At 55.3% G+C, this 24,399-nt stretch overlaps 3 protein-coding genes across 3 annotated transcripts; 1 reads left to right on the plus strand and 2 right to left on the minus strand.

The window, feature by feature from the left end:
* Positions 1 to 325: 325 nt before the first annotated feature.
* RHOC (ras homolog family member C) lies at positions 326 to 6,801 on the minus strand. The gene is made up of 5 exons (XM_060006865.1): positions 6,633 to 6,801; positions 2,939 to 3,102; positions 2,278 to 2,398; positions 1,835 to 1,965; positions 326 to 926 (listed from the first exon to the last, which is right to left on the minus strand). The coding sequence occupies exons 2-5, from the start codon at positions 3,092 to 3,094 to the stop codon at positions 753 to 755; spliced, it is 582 nt and encodes a 193-aa protein (XP_059862848.1). The 5' UTR covers positions 3,095 to 3,102; positions 6,633 to 6,801; the 3' UTR covers positions 326 to 752.
* A 2,250-nt stretch (positions 6,802 to 9,051) lies between these two features.
* PPM1J (protein phosphatase, Mg2+/Mn2+ dependent 1J) lies at positions 9,052 to 15,093 on the minus strand. The gene is made up of 10 exons (XM_060006871.1): positions 14,768 to 15,093; positions 13,040 to 13,154; positions 11,792 to 12,079; positions 11,393 to 11,505; positions 11,033 to 11,117; positions 10,331 to 10,449; positions 10,064 to 10,127; positions 9,800 to 9,907; positions 9,537 to 9,688; positions 9,052 to 9,392 (listed from the first exon to the last, which is right to left on the minus strand). The coding sequence occupies exons 1-10, from the start codon at positions 15,091 to 15,093 to the stop codon at positions 9,245 to 9,247; spliced, it is 1,518 nt and encodes a 505-aa protein (XP_059862854.1). The 3' UTR covers positions 9,052 to 9,244.
* A 6,966-nt stretch (positions 15,094 to 22,059) lies between these two features.
* Positions 22,060 to 24,063, plus strand: TAFA3 (TAFA chemokine like family member 3). Its single transcript, XM_060006881.1, has 3 exons — positions 22,060 to 22,174; positions 22,772 to 22,921; positions 23,813 to 24,063. The coding sequence occupies exons 1-3, from the start codon at positions 22,060 to 22,062 to the stop codon at positions 24,061 to 24,063; spliced, it is 516 nt and encodes a 171-aa protein (XP_059862864.1).
* Positions 24,064 to 24,399: the final 336 nt, after the last annotated feature.

A 24,399-nucleotide genomic window follows, 5' to 3' on the forward strand; every position in this document is an offset into this window, starting at 1 on the left:
TGGGACTGTCACAACAGCCCAGGGCCATACCCCTCCCCCCCCCCAGAAAGGAACCCAACCCCCATGTCCAGGGGAGGAAATCTAGTGGGAGGTGGCAGGGAAGCCACCCACAGGCTTCTAAGTTTAGCCCAGTGCTCCAGACCACTCCCCTCACCCGCCTCCAAGGCCCAGAGCCAGGCATGACCTCATCCTTTTCTCCAAGACTCCACCCTGCCTGCCCGGGAGTCCTGCCTTTGCAGACAGGGGGCCAGCCTGGCAAGCACCCTGGAGAGATGGGACTCCAGGCTCACAGGGACCAGGAGAGAAAGACAGGAAGCCACACACATGTTGGAGCCTGTGGCCTTTATTCATGCCCCACACCAAGTACAGCCAGATGCAAGGCCCCTGCCCAAAGCAGAAACACCGGGGGCCCGGGACTCTGGGTTACACCCTCCAAGTCCCCTACCCCACATACTCTCCTGTGAGCCAGAAGTGTATAAAGTGCTGGTGTGATGATCCTCTGGGGAAGGCCAAAGGGATCAAGAGCCCCACCCCTGGACCAAGGCAACAGGAGGAGGGACTGTGCTCTGGTTCCCAGAGTGCTGAGTCGGGGCCTACGGCCACCACCATCAGGGCTGGGGAAGCGCGATGCAGTCCTGGGCAGGAGGGAGTTGGGAAAGGGAGCCTTCAGCAGGGATCCCTAATAGGGTGGGGCTGTTGGGGGCAGGGGGAGTTCCTGCACCCTGTGAAGGGAGGAGGGGAGGCTTGGGACCTCAGAGAATGGGGCAGCCCCTCCGGCGCTTGTTCTTGCGGACCTGGAGGCCAGCCCGAGTGGCCATCTCAAACACCTCCCGCACCCCCTCCTTGGTCTTCGCTGAGCACTCAAGGTAGCCAAAGGCACTGATCCGGTTCGCCATGTCCCGGCCTTCCTCAGATCGAACAGGCTCCTGGGAAGGCAGGAGGAGAGTCGTCAAAGGAAGCTGCTGGTTAGGTGTACCTCACCCATATTTGTAACAAGAACAAATATCTCCTCCAGCCCTGACCCCACGAAGCATCCAAGCCCCGGCCACCGTGGATGGCTTCTAGGCTAGAGACCCAAGACTCCTACTTAGCTTCAGAATTCTCCCCATCAGCCCTATACCCCACGGTACACTCTTCTCTTGCCTGAGTGAGGATCTACCATCCCCTGACCGACCTCCCAGCCTCTGTTCTCACTTTCTTCCAATCCATCCTCTATGGCTGCCAGAATCAGTTTTCTAACATGCTGACTCTGACCATATCTGTCCCCAGTTTAAAACTCTGCCATAATTATGTTCAAAGAATAGTCTAGATTCCTTATCCTGGCAGCTCTCCCTAATCAACTCGTCCTCTGGCTAGAAAGCCACTTACCAGGTCCCCAAATAAGCCAGCTCCCTCACTCTGGGCCTTTTCCCAGCCACTTAGAATACCCTCCGTTCCACATCCACAGCAGCCCACACACCTCCCCAGGTATACTCTGATGGCTCCACCTGCATACCTCAAGCAAAACATCTACTCTAAGAACCCGGTTCCCTGAGGGCAAGGATTTTCTCATTCATCTTAATAGCTCCAATGCCAAACAGCGGACAACAGACAAAATGCCAAATGACCTTGGACAAGTCACCGTCCTCTGACAGTCTCATGGAATATTGGGTCAGACCCTAAGGGCCCCTCTGGTTCTCCCTCACCAGGGTGGGGGTGCCAGGGGGGTAGGAGGTGGACACTACCGTCACTTCTAACATGGGGAGTCAGTAGGAGGGAGGCTCCTTCACCAGCCTGCAAGCCCTCAGAGGGCACCTTCCTCCCCAAGGCCTCCCAGCCTGGCGGCTGCACCCACCTGCTTCATCTTGGCCAGCTCTCTCCGGGTATGTTCATCTTGCCTCAGGTCCTTCTTATTCCCCACTAGGATGATGGGCACGTTGGGGCAGAAGTGCTTCACCTCTGGGGTCCACTTCTCAGGAATGTTTTCTGCACAGACACATCCCGACAGGTGTTGGTGCCTCCACTTAGGCTAGAAGGCTTCCCCCGGGTCCCCTTGTCTCCGCAGGGCAGAGTCTTAGAGGCTATTCAGCATGAATAGCCACCCCCGCCCCCCTCACAGTACACACCCTTCCCTGAGCCCTCAGAGGGCCAGAGTCACCACAGGGAAGGAGGCTAACGGGGCTCCCCGGCACCCCTCCCACACAGCTTCTGAAGATGGCTGAAAGGAGCCAAGGCAAGAGCTCCCTCTGGTTGGTTGATTCCAAGGGATTCTCAGCCCCCTCCCTCCAACCCCCTCACCCAGGCTGTCGGGGCTGTCGATGGAGAAGCACATGAGGATGACGTCAGTGTCCGGGTAGGAGAGAGGCCGCAGGCGATCATAGTCTTCCTGCCCTGCTGTGTCCCACAGAGCCAGCTCCACCTGACACACAGGGCCAGTGCTTAGCTAGCCTGAGGGCCCCATTTACACACCCCACACCCTGCCACCCAGAGGTCCTCTCTGAAATCCTGGTCCCTTAGGTTCACTGAACATCTACCTATTGAACACCTACTATGTGCCAGGGATAGTGCTAATCATTGTCACACAACATAAACTAAGGTGAGTTTCTTAAATCCTGAGACAACAGCGTTTGATCTTTGTGCAGTTTGAGCTGCCATCGGGAGCGCCACTATTTTATTTAATACTCATAAAAACCCTTCGAAGGAGGCCTTACCATTATTTCCATTTCACAGCTGGGGGAGCTTAAACCCAGAGGCAAAGGGACTGGGCCCAGATTACAGAGCCAGCGTGTAAAAAACCAGGAGGTTATCCAGATTTCCTAAGACTGCAGTTTCACTTCCTAACTCCCACTGGTTCCAGCAGGGAGAGTGAAGCAAGGACATGGGTGGATGGTGAGCACGGACATCCCAGGTCCGTAAGGGATGGGGGCAGGCGTGGTTCCAAGGGGCTCTTCGCCCTTACCTGCTTGCCGTCCACCTCTATGTCGGCGATGTAGTTCTCAAAGACAGTAGGGACATAGACTTCTGGGAACTGATCCTTGCTGAAGACGATGAGGAGGCAGGTCTTCCCACAGGCCCCATCCCCCACGATCACCAGCTTCTTTCGAATGGCAGCCATGGCTGGGGCTGGTAGGGAAGAGGCAGTGGGGATGTTGGGAAAAGACAGTAAGTCCACAAACACTTCTCTAGGGCCCCCAAGCCCTCCCTGGAAACCGAGGCATCCAGTGAAGGGAGAGGAGGGAGGGAAAAGGGCTTGCTCAGGCATGTTCTTGCCAAGAACCAAGTGGTCGGGCAACTGAGCTTGAAATTCCTAATCTCAAGGTCAGGGACAGGTCTCCCCCATGGGTTAGGATACAGAAGTGGGAGGTGGAAGAACCACCCACTTGGGAGCCAGAAAGCATGAGTTCTAATCTAATCTACTCCCCAACTGTGGGCCCCTGGACACCTAAAGGGGTGCTCAGGGACCAGTGACGTGTCCAGAAGGGCAAGCTTTTATCTATTCTACATATCAGGGTTTCAAGTCAGATGTATTTTTTACCAGGATTTCGATACTTTTTAAAGTTTAATAATTGTGAAGGTCCAATCTGGAACACACTGTCCCAAAGTCAGTACAAGTCATGCCTGCCCAGTGAAAAACAAAGAGTCCCTACCCATATGGTTGGGTAAGGGAAAGAATATTTATCACACCCCTAGGTGCCAGGCACTATGGTGGGCATTTGGACAAAAATCACCTCCCTCAGTCCCCAGAAGCCTGGAAGGTAGGTAGTGAGCTCCCCATTTTGACAAACTAGGAAAGTGAGATTCATTGAGGTTAAGACACGAATTCAGAGTTGTGGCAGGGATGGCACTCAAAGCAGGGCTGTGTGACTCTAGAGTCTGTTGCTTTTCTACATATCACCCCAGAGGTGGGAAGGAGAGCAGAGGGAGGGAAACCCAGACAGAGGGCAGCGGCAGCAGCCAGCAGGCTTCCCTGGCCCACCCTGTCCCGGTCCCCAGAGCCCCGAGTCACACAAAGGAGGCTCAGTCCAGGCAGTGCCCACAGCCCACATTCGGGCAGCCTGCCTTCCTCCCCCTGCTTCCTACTGGGCCTGGAAGCTACACTGGGTCACTCAGCCCCAGGCAGGGGACAATGACCACACTGTAGGGAGCCACACATCTACCACAGCAGAGCGACTGAGAATAATCCACTAGGGAATCACCTCCACCCACTCCCTGGAACAGCCCCTTCCTCCACTCTGTCCAGCTCACCCTGAGGTCCTGCCCACCCCTCCCTGTGACTCAGGGCAAGGAGTCAGCTTCCTGGGGTTTCCATGTGGTCCCTGCCCCCAACACACACCAAAGAGCATCTGCACAGTTCATCACACCTTCCCAGCTTCCCCGCGCCTCAGCTGAGCCTCACTTCCTCCTTCCCTGGGGAGAGGAGCTGACCTCCAGTCGGCTGGAGTTCCCAGGCCTACAGCCGAGGAGGAAGAGAGGGCGGGCTCTGGGCCTGAGATGAAGTCGAAGCTGTTGGGAGAAGCGGAGGCTGGAGCCTGTGCTGGGAGGAGCCCCCAAAAAAGAGACAAATGAGGGCCAGTCCCAGCACCAACCACACAGGGAGTAGTTAAAAAAGAAGGGGACGGTAACCTGATCTCTACCCCAAACCTGGCTTTTTCTCAGTCCCACATCCTGTCAAACTAGGCTGAGCTCCTTTACTCCCCACACACCACCACCACCTCACAGCCCTGCCTTGGTCTGCCTTTTAGGGAGCGAATACTCCAGCCCAAGGCAAGCTCTCTTCAGCAGTGGGGTCCCGGGTGGCCTCCTTCCCCTCCACACACACATGCACAACAGTGGGATGGGGGCAAGTGGATATGAATCAGAGGGAATTTATAGGAGTTGAGTGCACGGCCACACTCTCCCCATCACAACAGGGGCTCTCTGATACCCCCAAAACAGGCAAGAAGGCATTCACCCTGCCAGCAGATCCCCTCCAAAAATGGAAACCACCCTTCAGAAAAGGGGGTCTCAGGCTTCCCTGGTGGCGCAGTGCTTAAGAATCTGCCTGCCAATGCAGGAGACGGGTTCGAGCCGTGGTCTGGGAAGATCCCACGTGCCATGGAGCAACTAAACTCGTGTGCCACAACTACTGAGCCTGTGCTCTAGAGCCCGCGAGCCACAACTACTGAGTCCCTGTGCCACAACTACTGAAGCCCGCGTGCCACAATTACTGAAGCCCGCGTGCCCTAGAGCCCTGTGCTCTGCAACAGGAGAAGCCACTGCAATGAGAAGCCCGCGCGCACACCGCAACGAAGAGTAGGGCCCGCTCACCGCAACTAGAGAAAGCCCCTGAGCAGCAAAGAAGACCCAACGCGGCCAAAAATAAATAAAATACATTAATTTTTTAAAAAAAGAAAAGGGGTCCCCTGGAAATTCCACCCAGGTGACCAGCACCCTCACCTACTCCCACAGGTTCCATTGGTCCAACTGTGGGAAGACAGGCTGGGGTAGCCTCAACCTGGGATGGGCAGTATTGATGGAGGGATGGAGCGCATTCACCACTAGGGTGAATACCAATTGCTTAGGCATGAGTATGCCCGCCCCAGGCAAGGCAGTTTAGGTGGCACCAGACGGTGGTGGGCAGAGGCCAGAACTCCAGGGCAAGGGCATGCATTAAATGACCTAGAGCCCCCCCATCTCAATTAGAAGATGTTCCCTTCAGGCTCAGAAGAGTAGCTGGCCCAGGCCGGGCCAGGCCACCAGGCCCAACGCCAAGATGGCGAAAACAACAGCTCCCTGTGAGAGGCAGCCCCTGAGGAACTGCCCCACTGACCCTAAGAGGGGCAACCAAACCCCACACGGGGCCTGGAATGACCCTGGAATTTCTGGGGCCTTCCCTGGAATAAAACAGCTGCCGTCTCCTCAGTCATTCTCTAGATTTCCAGATGAACCAGGTTCTGCTGTACCCTGCCCACCACCCCTGAGGTCTAGGGAAGAAATCAGATACCTCCTCCTCAACTTGAAAACCACACACACACACACACACACACGCACGCACGCACGCACGCACACACACGCACACACGGGCTGGATCCTTCCCAATCTCCTGTACCTCCACTCCAGGCCGGCCCCAGAAACCATCTAGGGCGACGTCCAGACCCCCGGGGCAGTGGCAGCCCCCGCGGTCACACCCGCCCCTATTCCCGCCACTCCACCGGCCCGGAGTGGGGGATTCCCACCTCAACTCGGACTCGGGCCCAGACCCACACCCAAGCCCAGGTTCACAGAGGGCCGCCAGGCCTGGGAGCTAGAGCGTCTGCGCTGGGGCTCCCTCGCGGAGACCCAAGTTGCCGTCTCTCCCCTCGCCCGGCCGGGCAGGTTCCGGGAAGCCGGGAGAAGGGAACTGACTCCGACTCGGACACCAAGAGGCAAGAGGCCCTGCGGGGCAATTCCCGGGGCCCCTCACTGCAGCCCAGGAGGGCAGGGAGGGGCCAAGCCGGCCCGACCCCCGCACCGCCCAGACGCCGCGTACGAGGGGGAGCAGGCGGCCCGCGCTGGGACCAAAGCCCCTCCCCGGACGGCGCCCCGAGCTCCTGCCAGGCGGAGAAGGGGGGAGTGCTCTCCTGGGGATGAGTTCCCAGGACGACCCCGCCGCCCAGAGCCCCAACCCGGGATACCTTCCGCTCCGCCGCTTCCAGCTGCGCGGCCGGTGCCGGAGGCAGAGACTGACCCGAGGGGCACCGCCCCGCCCTCCTTCAGCGCCGCGGCGGGGAGGGGCGACTCGCGGGGAGGGGCGGGCCGGGCGTCCCTTGGCTCCGCCCGCCCACGGCCCCCACTCACGGCCCCAGAGGGTCGCCCAGCGAGAGTCCCCGGGATCTGGGGGAGATGCTGGGACTGTGGAGGAGTGGGCAGCGGGGCGAGGCGCGGCGAACGGGACCCCTGAGGACTCTGCCTCTGCCCCACCTTCCAGCTCCTAGTGGCGGACCGGCGTCGGGAAAGTTGAGAGGCGCCCGGGGTGGGGTCAGGAAAGGACCGCTGCTGCCCTCGCGTGGCCAAGCGGCCACCCACGCCTACATCACCTGGGGCTTCGCGGGAGGCGGGACTGGAAAAGACGGCTTCGGGGACGCCCGAGGAGGAGGCCGCGGAAGATGCCCACCCTCTGCTCCTAGGATCATTGCGGAGTAAGTACAACCCACCATCATCCCCCCAGGCCTGGAGACCTTTCAGAACCTTTGAGATTCAGGGCACTTGGTTCCACCTCACAATTCCCTTCCTTCCCCCTACCTGGAATTTCCAACTCCTACCCATCCTTCCACCCTGGAATCTTTCTGGATCCCCAGCTGGGAATTCAGTTGCCACCCCCGTTGTATTATTTCTGTGCCTCTAGGGACACCTAGCCGGGCCTGACTTGTGCGTTGGGTATTTACCAACTGGTGTATCTTCTTCCCTGAAAGGTACCTGAGGAGGTGGATGGAGGATGAGGAAGTCTACTCACATTTTATTAGCTTGTGCAGGGAACACTACATAGCTTCTAATAGTCATCACAGATCTCTAGGTTAAGTGTACCCATCCCCTTTTGCCTGTAAGTAAACTGAGGCTCGGGGGGAGTTAAGTGGCTTAACTTAAGTGGCTTGATTTTGCCATTTGTATGTGGCAGAGCAAGAACTCAGATAGTCAGGCCTGTCTGGCTCCAAAGCTGGTCTCTCTCTCTACTGCCCACTGTGATCCTCCAACCTGTCCCTTCCCACTGTCTGGCACAGTGTGTGGCACACAATAGATTTTCAACAAATACTTGCTGAATGAATGAATGTTAGAAGTCGTACAGACTTTAAAGATCTGAAGAGCAACCCACACATTTGCTAAATGAGGAAACTGAGGTCCAGTGCAGTTTGGTCCCAGGCCTCTTAACTGGCTCACTAAACTGAGCTATGTGCTCAGTTCAGATCAGTTTCTGCCTTCAAAGAACTTACAATCTAAATTCCAAATGCAGACAACTTAAAGATAGGTAATAGTTATTGAACCCTTATTACATGGACCTGGCTCTACATACATAAACTACTTTAGTCCTACAACTACCTCCTGAGGTAGTACTGTTATCTCCATTTTTCCAAAAAGCAAATTGAGGCTCAGAGAGATTGCAAACCTAGTGTTGGGTTTGGCACCAGGACCCAAACAGCAGGACTTTCAAGCCCCTGTTCCTTAACTGCTACTCCATACCAACTCCTCATATAGACAGTTACAGTACAAGAGGTGAGCGCTATAGTGGGGGCATGCCTGGGCTGTGGAAGGACAGGTGAAGCCTTCAGGATGAGGTGATGTGTAGATTTTAAATGAGTTGGAGCTACTCCAGACCCAGAGTTGTGGAAAACACAAGGCGGGGTGGGGCAGAAGACAGGGCTGGAGAAGGAAGCAGTGGCCAGATATGAAGGTCTTTATATTGCCATGCTCAAGAGTTGAGTGTCAGTTTTGGTCTAGGTTCAGTAAGGAGCCACCAAAGTATTTTCTCAGAGGAATCACCAACTCAGATTCACCCTGTGGAAAGGGCTCCCTGGCTGCTGTGTATATTATATATTGGGGAAAGCAGGGGAGTGGCTTGGAGACAATTAGGAGGCTAATATACTGAAGGACTAAGGTAGTGACTGTAGGGATGGACAAATAGAAATATATTTAGGGGAATTCCCTGGTGGTCCAGTGGTTAAGACTCCGCACTTCCCATGCAGGGGGCACAGGTTCGATCCCTGGTCCCCCGGGGAACTAGAATCCGCATGCAGCGCGGCCAAAAACTAAAAAAAAAAATGTTTTTTAAAGAAATATATTTAAAAATATATAATCAACAATATTTAGTGATTGATTAGCTTGATGAGGAAGAAACGGAAGCCAAAGGTGCTCAACCCCAAGAATTCTAACTTGAGTAGCTGAGCTGGTGCCCCCTGAGATGATGAGCGGGGAGAGGACATATTTGTGGGGGAAATAATGAATTCAGTTGGAGGAATGTTGAGTTGAAGTGCCTGTGAGATGTCTAGGAGATGTTCGGGAGACAACTGGGACAGTTTTTAGTCAAAGAAAATAAAGACACACACATTTATCCATCTGGTTTATTTGCCAAGGGCTAAAATTTTGGATCTAACTGGCACCCCTTCAGTTAAATTGCCACTAAAGAAGGTCAAGGAGACAACTTCAGAATTTGGGTTGGGAGAGGGGTAAGCATGGAGAGGCTGGGATGGTGGTGGGAGGTTCTGAGGAGGTGGATGGAGGATGAGGAAGTCTACTCCTCCATCCACTGAGCCCCTCAGGAGTAGCTGCCTGGCCCTCCCAGGGGGATGACGAAGACCGAGATGTCATCCCCGGAACCCAGCTTGTTGTTGGGGAGACGCCAACCACGGTCCCGGGGGGTACCCCGGGCCCCCAGGACCAGAGCTTGGGCCAGAGCTGTGTACCTGTCAGAAGCACATGTGCACATTCATGTACCAACATGTACGTGGGAAGATGGATACACAGGCCCTCATGTGGGTTCCCAAGCATTTCTTCCCTGTGTCCCTTCCTTCCCCATCGTCATCCCCTTGCCACCATACAGCCCCTACCTGCTGGGGTCATTGGGCTCATAGGCTGACAGCACCCTGTCCACAGTGGCAGCTACCTCACAGTCACTGGTGACATCCCACAGCCCATCTGTTCCCAGGACTAGCACGTCATCTGGGCAGTGCTCATACTGCGTCAGGTCATACACTCGTACCTGGTGGGGAGAGAGGGTGCAGAGGGAGCTTGGGGATAAAGCGACCTTGGGAGAAAGCTAGCCTGAGACCCCCAGAGCAGGGAAGGCTAAGGAGGCTCCCATGTGGCTCACCTCAGGGAAAGAGGAGAGGAAGGGCTTGATGGGCAGGGTAGAACTGCAGACCCTGAGGTTGTGGTCTCCCAAGCCCCGGGTCACCCCAATGGTGGCCATCATTCGAGCCTAAAGGAAATGAGGAGGGGACACTACTATAGCCTTCTCCCAGTCTCTCTGGGACCGTGGACCCTTTCCACCCCTACCCTCAGGTAGAACCTCCACCTCCCTAGACAAGTTGTGGTGGGTCCTCCTGCCCTCTCCCACCTCTACCATGGAGTTTACCTTTTTGCCCTCCCCACAGACCAGAGGAAACCTGAGATCCTCCAGCTCGATCTTTTTGTAGGCCCTGGGGAGGGGGGAGTAGAGGAGGCATCACCCAGGCATCAAAGTCCCTCTCCCCTAGGAGCCACACCCCTTACACAAACCCCTTAGAAGGGCGGCATTCCCCCAGCTCCCAGCCTGGCCCAGCCTCCAGCTTCCACCTTGCTGTTGGCAAGGGACTGGTTGTGTTGCCATGGAAACGGGCCCCAGCTCTGAGGGAAGTGTTACCAGCCAGTCATGTTCTGGTCCCGGTACAGCATCCTCTGCCCCAACTCCTTAGGCTGAACTCTGCGGGGGAACTCAAGGTGGGTGAATTCACCACCCAGCAGCTCTGGTTTCAGGAAGCCCTGGGGTTGGGAGCGGCCAGACAGAGCAGAGGGCCGGGGGCATTAGGTTTACAGTACACCCTGGGGTAGAGGTGATGTTAATTATAGCAGACCCTTAAATGGAGTTTACTGTGTACCATGCACTGTTCTAATATTAACATATATTAGCTCATTTAATCCTCACAACAACTTTTAAGGCAGGAACTCTTGATTTATGGAGAAGTTCAGGGAACTTTTGAAGATCACACAAAGTACTCAAACCAGGATTCAATCCCAGGCAGCCCAGCTCCAGAGCCATTGCTTTAAAGCACTAAGCTATCCTGCCCCTTAGGGGCCTTTGCTGTTTCCTTCCCCCACTCTGACTGCACTTCCTTCCTCAGTTGGGGCCACAGTGGAAGGCACTGGAGCAGCCCACGCTCTTTCCTGCCACATCCTCCACACCAGCTCAGCCCTACACTCCATAGTCTGTGGAGTGGCCTTCCCAGTAAGCTCCCAGTAAGGAGCGGTCTGTCTGTGTGGTGAGGGTCGGAGAGTCCTTGGGACACAGGGTACAGAGAGGCACAAGATTAGTAAGATGGGAGTAGGGAGTTTAGTTCCTACTTACAAGCATCTGGAGACGCTGGCGCTCAGTCTCCGGGGTGAACTCCCGGGACATTGGAATGATTTCTCCATTCCGGACAATGATGGCTCTGCCCAGAGAAACAAAAGGTTTGGGCTTGGCTCTCTGCAACCCCCTCACATAAAGAGTTCCAAAAAGACAAGGCCCTCCCTTAGAGTCCCTCACCCAGACCCCCAGTTTTCCTCCCCTCATAGCTATTTCAGGCCCTTCCTTATGTCTGTGATCCCTCCTGACCCGTTCCAATCTCTGAACGTTAACACCCACCACGTCACTCTCTTCTATTCCCCCATCCCAGAAGCTTGACCCCTCCCCCGCACAGCCTTTATCAAAGCTCCCACCCCATACCTGCTGTCACCTGCATTGGCTACGTACACCTTGCCTAGCAAGTAGACCACAACCAGTGCACAGCAGCCCCCCTCCACTTGGTGGCCATGCCGCTCCCGGGCCATCTGCTCATCCTGCCATATGAGGAAGGGTCAAAGGGGGTGGATGAAGAAGAGGCTCCAGACACACAGCCACCCGCCCACATCTGCAGAAACAAACTGGCCCAGGCAAGCCACACTGGTGGACAGTAGGGAAGACATCGGTATAACACCCACTTCTCCCTCCCTCTGAACCAAGTTCTGCTCAGGTTCTCAAAGCTGTTATGGGTTCTCAGGGTCACCTCCTCAGGCCACCTGACTCCCATACAGAGTTGACCAAAGTGTCTGCCTGGCAGGCCCTTGGCCCAGGCCACCCACTTACCATGAACTGGAAGGCATTCTCAATGGCACCCACTACCAGGCTCTCATGAGTCACTTCCTTCTGCGAAGACCAGCAGGACTGAGGACCAACCAAGTGAGAGGAATCAGAGGAACCTGGAGCCCCTGGGGTGGACGGGAGGCAGAGGGGAGGTGGCGAGGGGTCCTGGAGTATCTCTACCAGGTCCTTTAGCTGCTCCCGAATGTGGCGATGCAGGAGCCTAGAGGCCATTTCGGCAGCTCTGCCTCCTGCATGCCCATCAAACAGGCCCCAGTAGTAGAAGCAGAGTCCCTGGTGGAGGAAAAGTTTGAGGTGAGTGTGTGTGTGTGTGTGTGTGTGTGTGTGTGTGCATGTGTGTGTTTGTGTTATGCAGGGAGAAGAGCAAGACTCTGGGCATCCATATAAACATGAGAGAGGAGGTTAGATTTTGGTATTTAAGGCAAATTAGATTTATTCACTCATTCACCAAAGGCATACTATGTGTCTGAAAGCAAAGCATCAAAAAAGTCAAACTCGGGGCTTCCCTGGTGGCGCAGTGGTTGAGAGTCCGCCTGCCAATGCAGGGGACATGGGTTCGTGCCCCGGTCTGGGAAGATCCCACATGCCGCAGAGCGGCTGGGCCCGTGAGCCATGGCCGCTGAGCCTGCGCGTCCGGAGCCTGTGCTCTGCAACGGGAGAGGCCGCAACAGTGAGAGGCCCGTGTACCGCAAAAAAAAAAAAAAAAAAAAAAAAAAAGTCAAACTCGGGCTTCCCTGGTGGCGCAGTGGTTGAGAGTCCGCCTGCCGATGCAAGGGACACGGGTTCGTGCCCCGGTCCGGGAGGATCCCACATGCCGCGGAGCGGCTGGGCCTGTGAGCCATGGCCGCTGAGCCTGCACGTCCGGAGCCTGTGCTCCGCAACGGGAGAGGCCACAGCAGTGAGAGGCCCGCGTACCGCAAAAAAAAATAAAAAATAAAAAAAAAATAAGAAAGTCAAACTCAGAGGATAAAAGATGCAAAAATAAGCAATGGTAGTTATTAAATCATCAATGAATACATGAGCATATCTCCATTTTAAGTGGAAAACTAAATATTCACACTGACATGGTAGAATCTACCTGATCAATGCCAGATAAAATTCTGTGCCATTAAAGTAGAAAGCTAGTGAGTTAGGGGGTAGGTCTATCACATGGCTCAGATTAAAACCGAATGCCTAGAATCCCTGGGGATAGGTGTCTCCTGTGGAGGTTAGGAAAGGGGGTGGGGAGCTTACCTGGCCTTGGCTAGGCTCCCTAGGTGCCCCTGAAACACTCCTCCGACCTTCCACATACACCACTTCACAGCAAGCCTGGTCCTCATTGTGCCGGCTCTTGCCAGAGTTGATGACCCTGTCAGGCCAAAGTGACCACATCAGGTTGGACACCAGACAAGGTCCTGGAATAACTCCCACCTGAGACACACATACCCTCTCTGGCCTGCTGGCCAAGCTGAGAAAGGTCACAGCCACCTGGGAACCAGGCCAGAGGGAGGAGGAGAAGGGAGGCAGGGCAAGGCACAAGGAGTACTGCCTAGGTGTTGGGCTCCACCACCTCCTAGAAAGGCCACAGCAGCACTCTCCCACCTCAGGTCTCCCATCCCTTCCCTAATGGTATCACTGGGGGAGGACCTGGATGGAGGGAAGGAGGTTTTAATTCCTGGCTTGCCAAGACCCTGCATCCACTCTGACCCCCAAAAAACTCTTCTAGCTTCTTGTCCACAACACCCCACCCCACCCCACCCCACCCTCATGAGCACACCCACCTTTACCCTAAAATCATCCAGTGAAAGTTTCTGCTGCTTTTTTTTTTTTTTCTTTTTTGGCTTCTTGTGGGATCTTAGTTCCGCCCCCCCCACGAGGTGTCAAACCCGCGCTCCCTGCATTGGAAGCATGGAGTCTTAACCATCGGACCGCCAGTGAAGTCCCAGTTTCTGCTGTTTGGCAATGAGTAAGTGCTCCGGCACAGATCACGAAAGAGGAATTGAAATAGGGTAGGAGTGGAAGCCTCCCTGGACTGCGCAGGAGCCACATAACCCCAAACTCTTCCCAAATAGGAAGTTAAAGGAGCCGGTAGTGGGGCCACGGGTCCACCAGCCACGACCCTCAGCCCCTCAGCGCCCCCATCTCCCTCAGTTCTCTGCTCTCCCAGCAGATGCATTAAAAATCCACCGGCCCTGTAGGAATCCCCTAGTGGTCCAGTGGTTAGGACTCCTCGGTCTCACTGCCGGGTCCCCGGGTCAGGGAACTAAGATCCTGCACTGCCAACAAACAACCAAACAAGCAAAAAAAAAAAAAAAAAATTCACGCAGCCTTGGAGCAAGCTGGCTGCTGCCGCCACTCCCACCGCTCTGGCCCGGAGGTCCACTTCCTTGCCTGGCCAGGGCAAGTCCACCCGCCAAGAGGTGTTCAAAGGGGGCCCTCCCGCTTCCCCGGGTGGCCGCCTCCCCCGCCCCTGGGGAAGCCGGCGGCCGCCTGGTGTCGCGGGCTATTTCTGGGTGTGGAGGGGGAGGGGAATGGTAAGAGGGACAGGGAACTGGGGCGCTGGGGTCGGGAAGCCCAAGGAGTTTTTCCAGCCGCCATCTCCTATATTAAAAGGGACCCCCGCTCCTTGAAATCTCTCTTCCCTTAGCCATTAAACTACCGGGCCGCGACTGACAACTGGCCAACTCATCGTTCACGGGCCCTCCACTCTCCGGGCTCTGGGAGAGAACAAGGTCCTGAAGCGGCGCGGGTGAGGATAGTCAACGAGCTAGAAAGTCCTGAGAAAAGCTGCACCCGACTTGAGAAAGGGCTGGGAGTGGGTGCGGCCCGAAACCCAGAGGACGGCAAAGGTCCTGGGAAAAAGGAGCTCCTGGCACCGAGAGCGGCGAGGGGGGATGCGTCCCAGCGCCCGGGATGCCAAGGTGGGGATGAGGTTGGGAATGGGAGTCCCATCCTGGTTAGGGTGCCCCCGGGGGCGCTCACTCGGCGTAGCCCGTGCTCCAAGGCAGGCGACGGCCAGTGTCCGGGGGGCTTTGCACAGCCCGGCCAGCGTGGTCATCGGCGCGTCGCAGGCCCCCAGGGCTCAGCTGCAGAAAGGTCGGTCGGCAGAAGCTTGCTCGAGACTCTACTGTCCTCGCGGGCGCCGCACTGCCGCTCCCAGCCCTAGCCGGAGGGCTTCTGGGAGCTTGTGGAGGGGCGGCGGGTGGCGCCGAGGTCGAGTTGGGCAGGTCTGGCGACTTGGGGCGCGGAGGCGGGGCGCCCCCAGAGCTCACCAGGTGCGCCACGGCCGAACGCACCCGGTTTAACATGCTGCCTCCCTTCCCCGCCCTCGGCCGTGGCCCCGCCCCAGGACAGGCCCCGCCCCCTAGGGCTCTCGAGGGGCGGTGCTCGCTCCGGTCAGTTCGGCCCCACCACTGGCTCGCGGCCCGCAGGGCCGGTCCCCGGGAAAACTACCTGCGGCTCTGGGCTACCCCGGGAACAGCCCCGCCGGCTCGCGGCCTCTCCCCCGCCCCGTTCCGACTTCTCCCGCCTCTGTTTTTTGGGGGGAAGAAGGGTCTGCTGTTGTAGGAAGGGGACAGAAATCTTATTTCAGCCTTGCTCTATATTAATCAGATAGAACTTCCCTATTGTGACGGGAGGGTGGTGTCTCCCACCCTCGCCCTGGGTTCGTTGTGCCTAGCCTGCCCAGAGGGTGATGGAGCTGATGATCTCCGTTAGCGACCGCTGGGTGTGAAGCTCCGGTTGTGGTGACACCTCTGGCTGGGGCTGCCGGAGCGAGAGTGAGGGCCAGCGAGCTGGTGCTGGGAGTGGTGTGGAAGTGGTAACAAGGCAGGCTGGAGCCAATCATCCTGAATTAGGGAGCTGGGTAAGTTCCCGGATTCCCGAGGGCGCTGTTCCCCGTGAAGACCACCGCTAGATCCGGCAGAACAGTTACCACTCCGACTCCACTTTTTTTTTTTCAGGACCCAATTTCCGCCCATATTTAGACCTCCCCTGACCACAGCAGAACTGTTAGTAAGGATAACAATAACTACATTTATTGAGGACTTACTAATAATAGGCTCTCTACAAAGCACTTTCTATACTTTAGGCCCTTTACACTGCACACCAACCCTGCAAGGTAGGTTTTATTATGTTCGTTTTATGGATGACGCAGGACTGGACACTCCTGTCATTTTACATGACTTGTTCCAGGAGGTCAACAGCCAGTGGGAAATTCATGCCCATGTCTGTTCCCCAGCCACCCACACCGGTTCTTAAAAACCAAGCTGATTTATCTAGATCAGAGAGGAAGGGTTAAGAGGTAGGTGAATAGAAGAGGGGGGTGTCTCTCCTCTCCCACCCTCGTCTTCTTAAGGCAAAGGCGGAGAACAGTCCAGGTGAACAACTTCTGTGGCTGCCACCTGGGGGAGACAGAGGCCAGGCTAAGTCCCTGCCTGAGAGGGGAGGGTGGTACTGACCTAATGCTGGAACTATGTTCCTAAGCCTGGGAATTGATTGTTAGGCCTCCAGAGACACCTCCTACCCCACACATGGTTCAAATGGGGACAAGGCCCTTATGGTCCTAATGCAAGTCAGGGTAGTCCTCAGGGACTGGCACCCGGTTCATGGTGGGGATTCCACCTCTGGACTCTGTCAGCTGGGTGCTTCCTGACCATGACCCTCTCTGTTCCTGGCTAGACTGTACCCCCAGAAGGAGTGTCTTTTCTGGTAGCTTCCAAATAAAAATCTCACAATGGTCATTCAGGTTTGTAGACTTCTATAATTATGCCTGCACTTTGGGCAGAGAGAAGGAAAAAGAAGAAAAGAAAAGAAAACCAGAAAAAGTCAGACCCAAAGGCACATAGAGTGGCAAGCCAGACAGGGAGATAAAGAACACGCTGCTGCTATGGGTATTTCCCTCCTGTTTGAGAAAAACTGGAACCAGCTCACAGATAAACGGCATAAACAGTGGCAGCAAGCCATAGACAGAAGAAAAAATATAACATCCTGGCTATTTTTATTATTCAGTGTTTCTGGGACAGTTTGCTTACCACTTCTCCGTGTCATCCAGCTCCATAATCCCTGCTCTTCACAACACCCATCATGGTGTGACTGCAAGTGGGCCACAGAGCCAGGGCCCAGAGACCCCCTAGTTCCAGCAACAGATGGTCAGCAGGGATGTCAACAGCTCCCTTGGGCTCTAGAACAGCCCTCCGACCGTACCCAAATCCTAAGACTCTCCTCTCCCTGAACCTCTCACCTCCTATTCCTGGCATCATCATACCTCCTGCATCCTCAGACTGCCCCAGAACCTGGTGAGAAGGTCACCACCTCTACTCATCCCTGAGGCAGCACAGAGTGAGAGGCAAAAGGGAGATGGAGTGGGAAGAAGCAGCCTTGTAGGTTATTCTTTGCTGAGAACTGCTCAGAGAGGCTGGTCCTGCCAGGAGTGTGCGAGGCCTCAGCTAGGGGTAGGAAATGGGTATGCTCAAGAGAAATCCCTTTAGGGACTTCCCTGGTGGCGCAGTGGGTAAGACTCCACTCTCCCAATGCAGGGGGCCCGGGTTTGATCCCTGGTGGGGGAACTAGATCCCGCATGCATGCCGCAACTAAGAGTCCTTATACTGCAAATAAAAAAGATCCCGCGTGCCACAACTAAGACCGGGCACAACCAAAATAAATACATAAATATATTAATTAGTTAATTTTAAAAAGACAGAGAGAGAAGTCCCTTTATCCTGGGCCACATGCAGTGGCTCAGAGCCAGGAACTGGGCTTCTTCCCTTTGCCTCTCCCCTCCCCATTACTCCAATCCCAAAGCCCTCTTAAACTAAGAGGAGTGTCCTTCAATCAAGAGACAAATTCACAGACCACCGCTTTCTCTCTCATTTGTCTAATACTTTCATACCCAGAATCTCACCCTGTAAAAAATTACACACTATACAATTGCAATTACATTGCAATTTTTATGCTGAAGAAACTGGGTCTCAGAGTTTCGTTCCCAAGTTGGGGTTCATACCCATCATCCACAGGCCTACCACAGCCCTCCTGCCTTCCAGGCCCCTACCCACATGCCTCCCCTGGTCCTTCCTGCCCCAGAGGACACCGCTCCTGGGGTAGAGATCATTTGCTATTTCCTCCTGGATTTTAACATTTTAACACTGAAGGGCTACCATAGCAATCTAAAAGAGCATTGTCAAATAGGATTTTGTGCAATGTGGGAATATTCTATATCTTTTCTGCCCAATACAGTAGTCCCTAGCTGCATGTGGTGATTGAGCACTTGAAATGTTGTGTGTGTAAATGAGAAACTTAAGATGTTATTTACCGTATCGGACAGTGCAGTTCGGGAATCTTCAAGGCTCAAAACCCGTGAGGGTCTGGGCTATCACTCCTCACACTCAGCAACCCACCCCAAGCCCCAAGACCTCCATAGTCTTGAGGGACCTCTCTGAATTACCTGCCTATACCAGGGACCACATCGCGGGGTCTGGCTGTCCTCTCTTCACCCGGTCTTGCCTCGAGCGCCAGGGGTCGCTGTGCCCGCGGGGCCGGCGGAGAGCTGTGCGCGGTGCCCGGCGCTGTCCGGGAGGCGGCGGCGGCTACGCCCGCGCGGGGCTGGGGAAGCGGAGGCGGCCCCGGGCTAGGAGGAGGAGGAGGCGGCGGCGACAGCCGCGAGCTCCCAGGCCTGCGGGCGGCAGCCTCGGAGGGACCCCGGCTGAGCTCTACAGAGCTGGCCGAGCGGGCCCGGAACTCCCCGGTGCCCAGGGCGGGCCCTGCATGACCGTGATGCCAGTTTGGTCAGAGCCCCTGCGCCTCGGGGACGCAGCAACTTGGTGAGGGGGACAGGACTCCGGACTAGACAGCACCGGAGCTGACCGCTCCCGCCTGCAGTCCGCCTTTCGGAGTCTCGATCCCGGGTCCAGAGGCGAGGAGAACCTCAGGCTGGCGGGTGGAACCCGTGGGTACCGCCGTGGGGCAGGTAGGTCCCAGGCGTGGGAGCTCAGAATTGGGAGGACTGAGTGGGCGCGGGGCAGGGGCGGGAGAAGGCAGGGAAAGGTTAAAGGATCTTGTGGTTCACATTCTCAACCCCATGCTGGTATACAGGGGTTTGGGGAAAACAGCCTGGGAAACTGAGGCAGGAGTGTGGAAGCCTGAGAACAAACCCCAGAAGCTTCTTTCTCAAGCTCTCTTTGAGGGAAGGAATAGAATGCCAGAGAAGGCACCCGAAATGCCCACTCCCGGGTCTTTTGGGTCTTGGGGTTCATAGGAGAGATGGGAAAGTTGGGTTGGAGGTGTGGCAGCTCAGAGTGAAATGGGTTGGGGGACTGCCGGAGAAAAGGCACAGCTGCCTTTGTAATGATCAAAACAAAGGTTCCTGAAGGGGGCAGGGAGAGGAGATACCTACTCAGAAAAGAGGTACTTCTAGAAGCTCTCTGCCCGTGGAGCACACCCATCCCAGGGGTTTTGGCATCACTTCCTCAATCTGCCCCCGCAGTCTTTCCTGGGCTCTCACTCTGGGGAGCTAGGACACATGGCTCTTGGTCCTTCTTGAGCCCCACCATCCTACCTGCCTCAGTTCCACCTCCTTCTGGAGGTTGAGGGAGGGGAGGTCTTGGGGAAAATGGAGATGCTTTGAGGCTGAGGCCGCTGAGGCTCAGAGACCTGGAGGACTCCCGTTCTAGCCCTCTAGAGTGGGAATGGGGGTGAGGGCAGCAGAGTTGAGCCAGCTCCTGGCCAGTCCAGGAAGCAGGTGTGATGGGGCTAGGAGGAGGAAGAGGCAGAGAGGATTCAGGACCTCAGGGGTTATTATTCTCAGGCGCCTCTTCCCAGCAGTGGCTGTCAGATTCTGCTCAGGAGCTCTTCCCCGGCCTTCAGCCCCTTCCCAAGACCAGAGAGATGACAGGGTTGGTTCTTAGACACCTCCTACCATCAACCCTGCTTCACTCCTGGCACAGAGAAGCTCCCTCCGGAGCTACATGTTCCCAGAGTCTGCAAGGACCTCTGCGAATTCCCAGGGCAGAGGAGGGACTCTGCCCCCTGTCCTGGCACCTTGGGGAACAACCTCAGAATTAGGCACTACTTCAGTGCCCAGTCCACCCACTTGCCCTCACCCAGGCCCTCCTCCACCCCCTGCATGGCCACGGGCTCCCTCTGTCCCTTGCAAACCACAAGAATCTCTCCTATTTGTCTAGGAAGAGTGAGTCTGAGGCCAGTGGATGAACTGACAGAAGATAAAAGATTCCAAAAAAGGTGAGTGAGGAGACAGTTGAAGAGGGGGAGTTGGGGGAGTGGTGCGTAGACAGAGATCAAGCACCCTATCCAAGGGAGCAGCCGGGTCCTGGCATTTGGTTTGGCCTCTAGTGTTCCCAGCACTAAGCTGGCACCTGAGGGAGCCCAGTGATCCCCAAGGGGTAGCAGTGCAGCAGAGGGGGTGGTTCATGCCCCTTCTGTGCTTGGGTGGCTCCCAGCTGCTCTGTGCCTCTGCTTTACTGGGGTTCCCTCCATTTCTAGTCCACTCTCTGGGATAGATTCGGGAGATTCGAACCATCAAGGATGAAGGAGGAGAAGGAAAGGGGAAGAGAGCAGAAGCAAGGTGGTCCAGTGAGAACAGGGCAGGTTTCTGCGCTCAGGGTCTTCTACCCACATGCTGCCTGGCCTTGGGCAAGTCACTTGACTTCTATTAGCCTCCACTTCATTTCTTCCTTTTTATATTTAAATTTTTTTAAGCTGAATTGCTAGTACCTTCCCGTGGTTCAAATCCCAAAAGATTAAAGAGCAATAGGGAGAGAGATTTCCCTGGCAGTCCAGTGGTTAAGACTTTGCCTTCTAATGCAGGGGGTGCGGGTTCGATCCCTGCTTGGGGAGCTAAGATCCCACATGCCTCGCGGCCAAACAGCCAAAACATAAAATAGAAGCAATATTGTAACAAATTCAATAAAGACTTTAAAAATGGTCCACATCAAATATTACTCAGCCATAAAAAGAAACAAAATTGAGTTATTTGCAGTGAGGTGGATGGACCTAGAGACTGTCATACAGGGTGAAGTAAGTCAGAGAGAGAAAAACAAATACCATATGCTAATACATATATATGGAATCTAAAAAAAAAAAAAAAAAAAGGTTCTGAAGAACCTAGGGGCAGGACAAGAATAAAGACGTAGAGAATGGACTTGAAGACACGGGGAGGGGGAAGGATAAGCTGGGACGAAGTGAGAGAGTGGCATGGACATATATACACTACCAAATGTAAAATAGCTAGTGGGAAGCAGCTGCATAGCACAGGGAGATCAGCTCGGTGCTTTGTGTCCCCCTAGAGGGATGGGTTAGGGAGGGTGGGAGGGAGACACAAGAGGGAGGGTTTATGGGGATATATGTATACCTATAGCTGATTCACTTTGTTATACAGCAGCAACTAACACAACATTGTAAGGCAGGTATACTCCAGTAAAGATGTTAAAAAAAAATGGTCCACATCAAAAAAAAATCTTAAAAAAAAAAAAAAAGCAGTAGGGAGAAAAATATCTCCATTCCACCTCTGTATCCCAGCCAACCAGTTTCCCTTCTTGGTGGCAAACAATGTTATTAGGGTCTTTTGGTACATTTTCCAGAGCTAGCTTAACCCATATTTGAGCAACATATATAATTCCTCCCTTTTACACATCGAATACACATCACCAGGCACTTTGCTTTTTTTCCCTAAATGACGGATTATCGTTGGAGATCATTGCATGCCTCAGTACCTAAAGCATTTCCTCATTCTGTTACAGCTGTCTGGATGGGCATTGCACAGATGGCCCACAGTGTATTTAGCCAGCCCTTTACTGATGGTTGTTTAGGTTGTGTCCAGGCTTTTTGAGTATCCGTTTGCTCATTTGTAAAATGGGTACAAATAATCCTACTTTGTAGGACAGTCGTGAAGGATTCAAGAGTATGTTTGCAGGGTCGAGTGCTCAAAACATGGCAGCCAGCATTATTGCTCCTTCCATGTCACAGCCCTCCATGGGACCATGCCCAGTCCATTCTTTAAGACCCCTCGTAAATGTCATCTCCTCCACAAAGCTTTCCATGTTTTTCCCAGCAGAACAGTCTCCCTTTCTGCTCCCTTTTCTGACTGTAGTACTCACCACTTTCTACAGTGAGTCTGTGCCAGGCTGAAAGCTGCCTGGGGACAAGTCGTGCACCCTGCCCGCCTCTGTGCCCCCCAGAGCACGTGGCACAGTGGTGCTGGCACTGGGCACTGGGAGGGCTCCTGCCTGGAGTCAAGCAGGGTGTGTGCTTCTCTCTGCAGGATGCGTGAGAGGGCCACACAGAACTGGAGCACGGGCGGCTGGCTGCTGGCACTTGGCGTGGTCTGGCTGTGGACCCACCTGGCCTCGGCTTCCTTGCAGCCTCCAACTCCAACAGGTCTAGGGGAGGTGGTGGGGCCCTGGGGCGGGCGGTTTTCCAGGATGCCTGGAAAGCTGGACACCACTGCACCCCGTTCCACAGCAGGCAGATCTCTGAGGCAGAGTAAAACCCACAGATGCGAGGGCAGACCCATTCTCACCTTCCCTTCCATGCCGGAAGGTGTTCTGCTGGGAGAGGAGCCCCCGGGTCAGGGCTTAAGTCTAGCCTCCTGGCCTAATTCTGTGGTTTTCCTTCTGGGATGGCTAAAGCCGGTGTAAGCGGATGATCCTCGCCACGCATTGTAAGCCCTCGGGGCCCTTGGCCTCACCCAGGGGAAGCCAGGAGATGGGGGATGGTGTGGACTCCATCTTTCTCCTGCCCAGGGGCCAGACTCTGCCAGGGTGATGAGTGTGGCCTAAATGGGGAGGAAGGAAGGATAGGAACACAGATGTGGCAGGAAGATGTCATCCATTTCCTCCTCCCCTGCAACTGGAAATCTCTTACCTACCCCTGCCCTGAGCTGGGAGGAGGGGCTGGAGGACAACTAGGGTGGGTGGGAGGGGGGCAGGGGTGCTGGCCTGGGCCGGGCATCTGATGGTCTGCTGGCTCTTTCAGTCCCCGTGAAGCAGGGCACCTGCGAGGTGATTGCTGCTCACCGCTGCTGTAACCGGAACCGCGTCGAGGAGCGCTCCCAGACTGTCAAATGCTCTTGCTTCTCTGGCCAGGTGGCCGGCACCACCCGGGCAAAGCCCTCCTGCGTGGACGGTGAGTGAGAGGCTGGGACCCGGCAGGGAGGGCTTGGTCAGAGAGATAAGAAGGGCTGTCCAGGCTTCGCCATCTGCTGGGGATACAATTTCATGCCCAGCTCAGGGCTTTCACTGTCGGAGTCTCAAATGATGGGGCCACCTCTGGGAGGAGGGGCACAGATGTGACCATCGCCATCCCATAGATGAGGAAAGCTCTGTCATTAGCACATGCCCTCCCTCCTGGCCACACCTACTGCCTGGCACATACGCGGATTCATTTCCTCACACGATCTTCTCAGGCCTCCCGTCAGCCTCATCACCTCACACCCACTCCTCCAGACGTTGACTTCTTCACCTGCGGCTCCTTCCCAGGCCTCTTACACATCCCCTCCTCTCATTCTCAAGCCGGCCTTTACCGTCCCCTCACATGGACACACGTGTATCGCTTGGCCATGAATTCCTTCGTATCCACCCCTTTCCCACGGCCCCACCCATGCTTATTTTCTTACTCTCACATGGCAGCGCCATAAACGTGCCCACTTGTGCTCACACGCACACACCTGCTTGTGCGCACTCCCTCAAATGGCCTGCACGCTTGCTCACGTACACCAAGGGGTATGTTGAAGACTGTGCCTCTCTGCTAATGATGTGGTGGCTCAACTCAAGGGTTGCCTTAGAGACAACTTCCCCTGCCTTCACCCCTCTCTGTCTTTGGTGAGATGTAGGGGTCAGTGGGGTTGAGGTTGGTATGGTTGTGTCCCAAGGCCTCAGCCTGAGTACTGCCCTTCCGGGCAGCCTGGAGTAGGAAAAAGACAACGGAAATGCAGGGCTCTAAGCCATGGTGTGTAGAAACATGCCCTTATTCTGCACGAACCACTCCCACGCCCACAACTGCATGCTGTACTTGCAGAGAACTTAGAGCTGCCCTCACTGCTTCCTGCTCCCACAGCCTCCATCGTCCTGCAGAAGTGGTGGTGTCAGATGGAGCCCTGCCTGCTGGGCGAGGAGTGTAAAGTGCTCCCGGACCTGTCAGGATGGAGCTGCAGCACCGGACACAAAGTCAAAACCACCAAGGTATCCAGGGAGAGACACTTCATCGCAGCCCTACTCTTCCCCCTTCGCTGGGGACGGAAAAGGGGACACAGGAACCCTGGGGTCTAGGATGCCGGTTTCCCAGGCTGAGATCTGCAAGCCATGTGGGCTCATCCCCGAACAGTCTCCCCTGGGTTTGTCTAGACTCTGGGGACTGAAATCCAAGGTGTCCTTCTGGGCATATTCCTGATGTTCCTGAGGCCTTAGTTTCCTTCTCTGCCAAGAATGAGTTTGCCTTCCAGAACATGTCAGGTCCACAGAACAAAGTAGAGAATTGAGGGGATTATCTAGGTAATTGAGAGGGGAATCTCTGCAATTGCCATTCTGCCCTCCCACCCCTGCTGCAGGCCCACCCCCACATTCCCACGATTCACTCCCTGTAGCTCACACCTGCCTTTCTCTGGT

The sequence above is a fragment of the Delphinus delphis genome, chromosome 1, assembly GCF_949987515.2.
Source record: "Delphinus delphis chromosome 1, mDelDel1.2, whole genome shotgun sequence".
NCBI classification, from domain to species: domain Eukaryota; kingdom Metazoa; phylum Chordata; class Mammalia; order Artiodactyla; family Delphinidae; genus Delphinus; species Delphinus delphis.

Bases quoted from the DNA above. Each gene is read 5' to 3' on its own strand.
- RHOC (XM_060006865.1), bottom strand. From the start codon at position 3,094: ATGGCTGCCATTCGAAAGAAGCTGGTGATCGTGGGGGATGGGGCCTGT. The intron at 1,966-2,277 runs GTGAGGGGGTTG...GTGTCTGTGCAG, and splicing joins CGACAGCCCCGACAGCCTGG to AAAACATTCCTGAGAAGTGG. The intron at 927-1,834 runs GTGGGTGCAGCC...CTGCCTTCCCAG, and splicing joins AGCTGGCCAAGATGAAGCAG to GAGCCTGTTCGATCTGAGGA.
- PPM1J (XM_060006871.1), bottom strand. From the start codon at position 15,093: ATGTTAAACCGGGTGCGTTCGGCCGTGGCGCACCTGGTGAGCTCTGGG. The intron at 13,155-14,767 runs GTGAGCGCCCCC...TTGGCCTGACAG, and splicing joins TGGAGCACGGGCTACGCCGA to GGTCATCAACTCTGGCAAGA. The intron at 12,080-13,039 runs GTAAGCTCCCCA...TTCCTCCACCAG, and splicing joins GGGAGCCTAGCCAAGGCCAG to GGACTCTGCTTCTACTACTG.
- TAFA3 (XM_060006881.1), top strand. From the start codon at position 22,060: ATGCGTGAGAGGGCCACACAGAACTGGAGCACGGGCGGCTGGCTGCTG. The intron at 22,175-22,771 runs GTCTAGGGGAGG...TGGCTCTTTCAG, and splicing joins GCAGCCTCCAACTCCAACAG to TCCCCGTGAAGCAGGGCACC. The intron at 22,922-23,812 runs GTGAGTGAGAGG...CTGTACTTGCAG, and splicing joins AAAGCCCTCCTGCGTGGACG to AGAACTTAGAGCTGCCCTCA.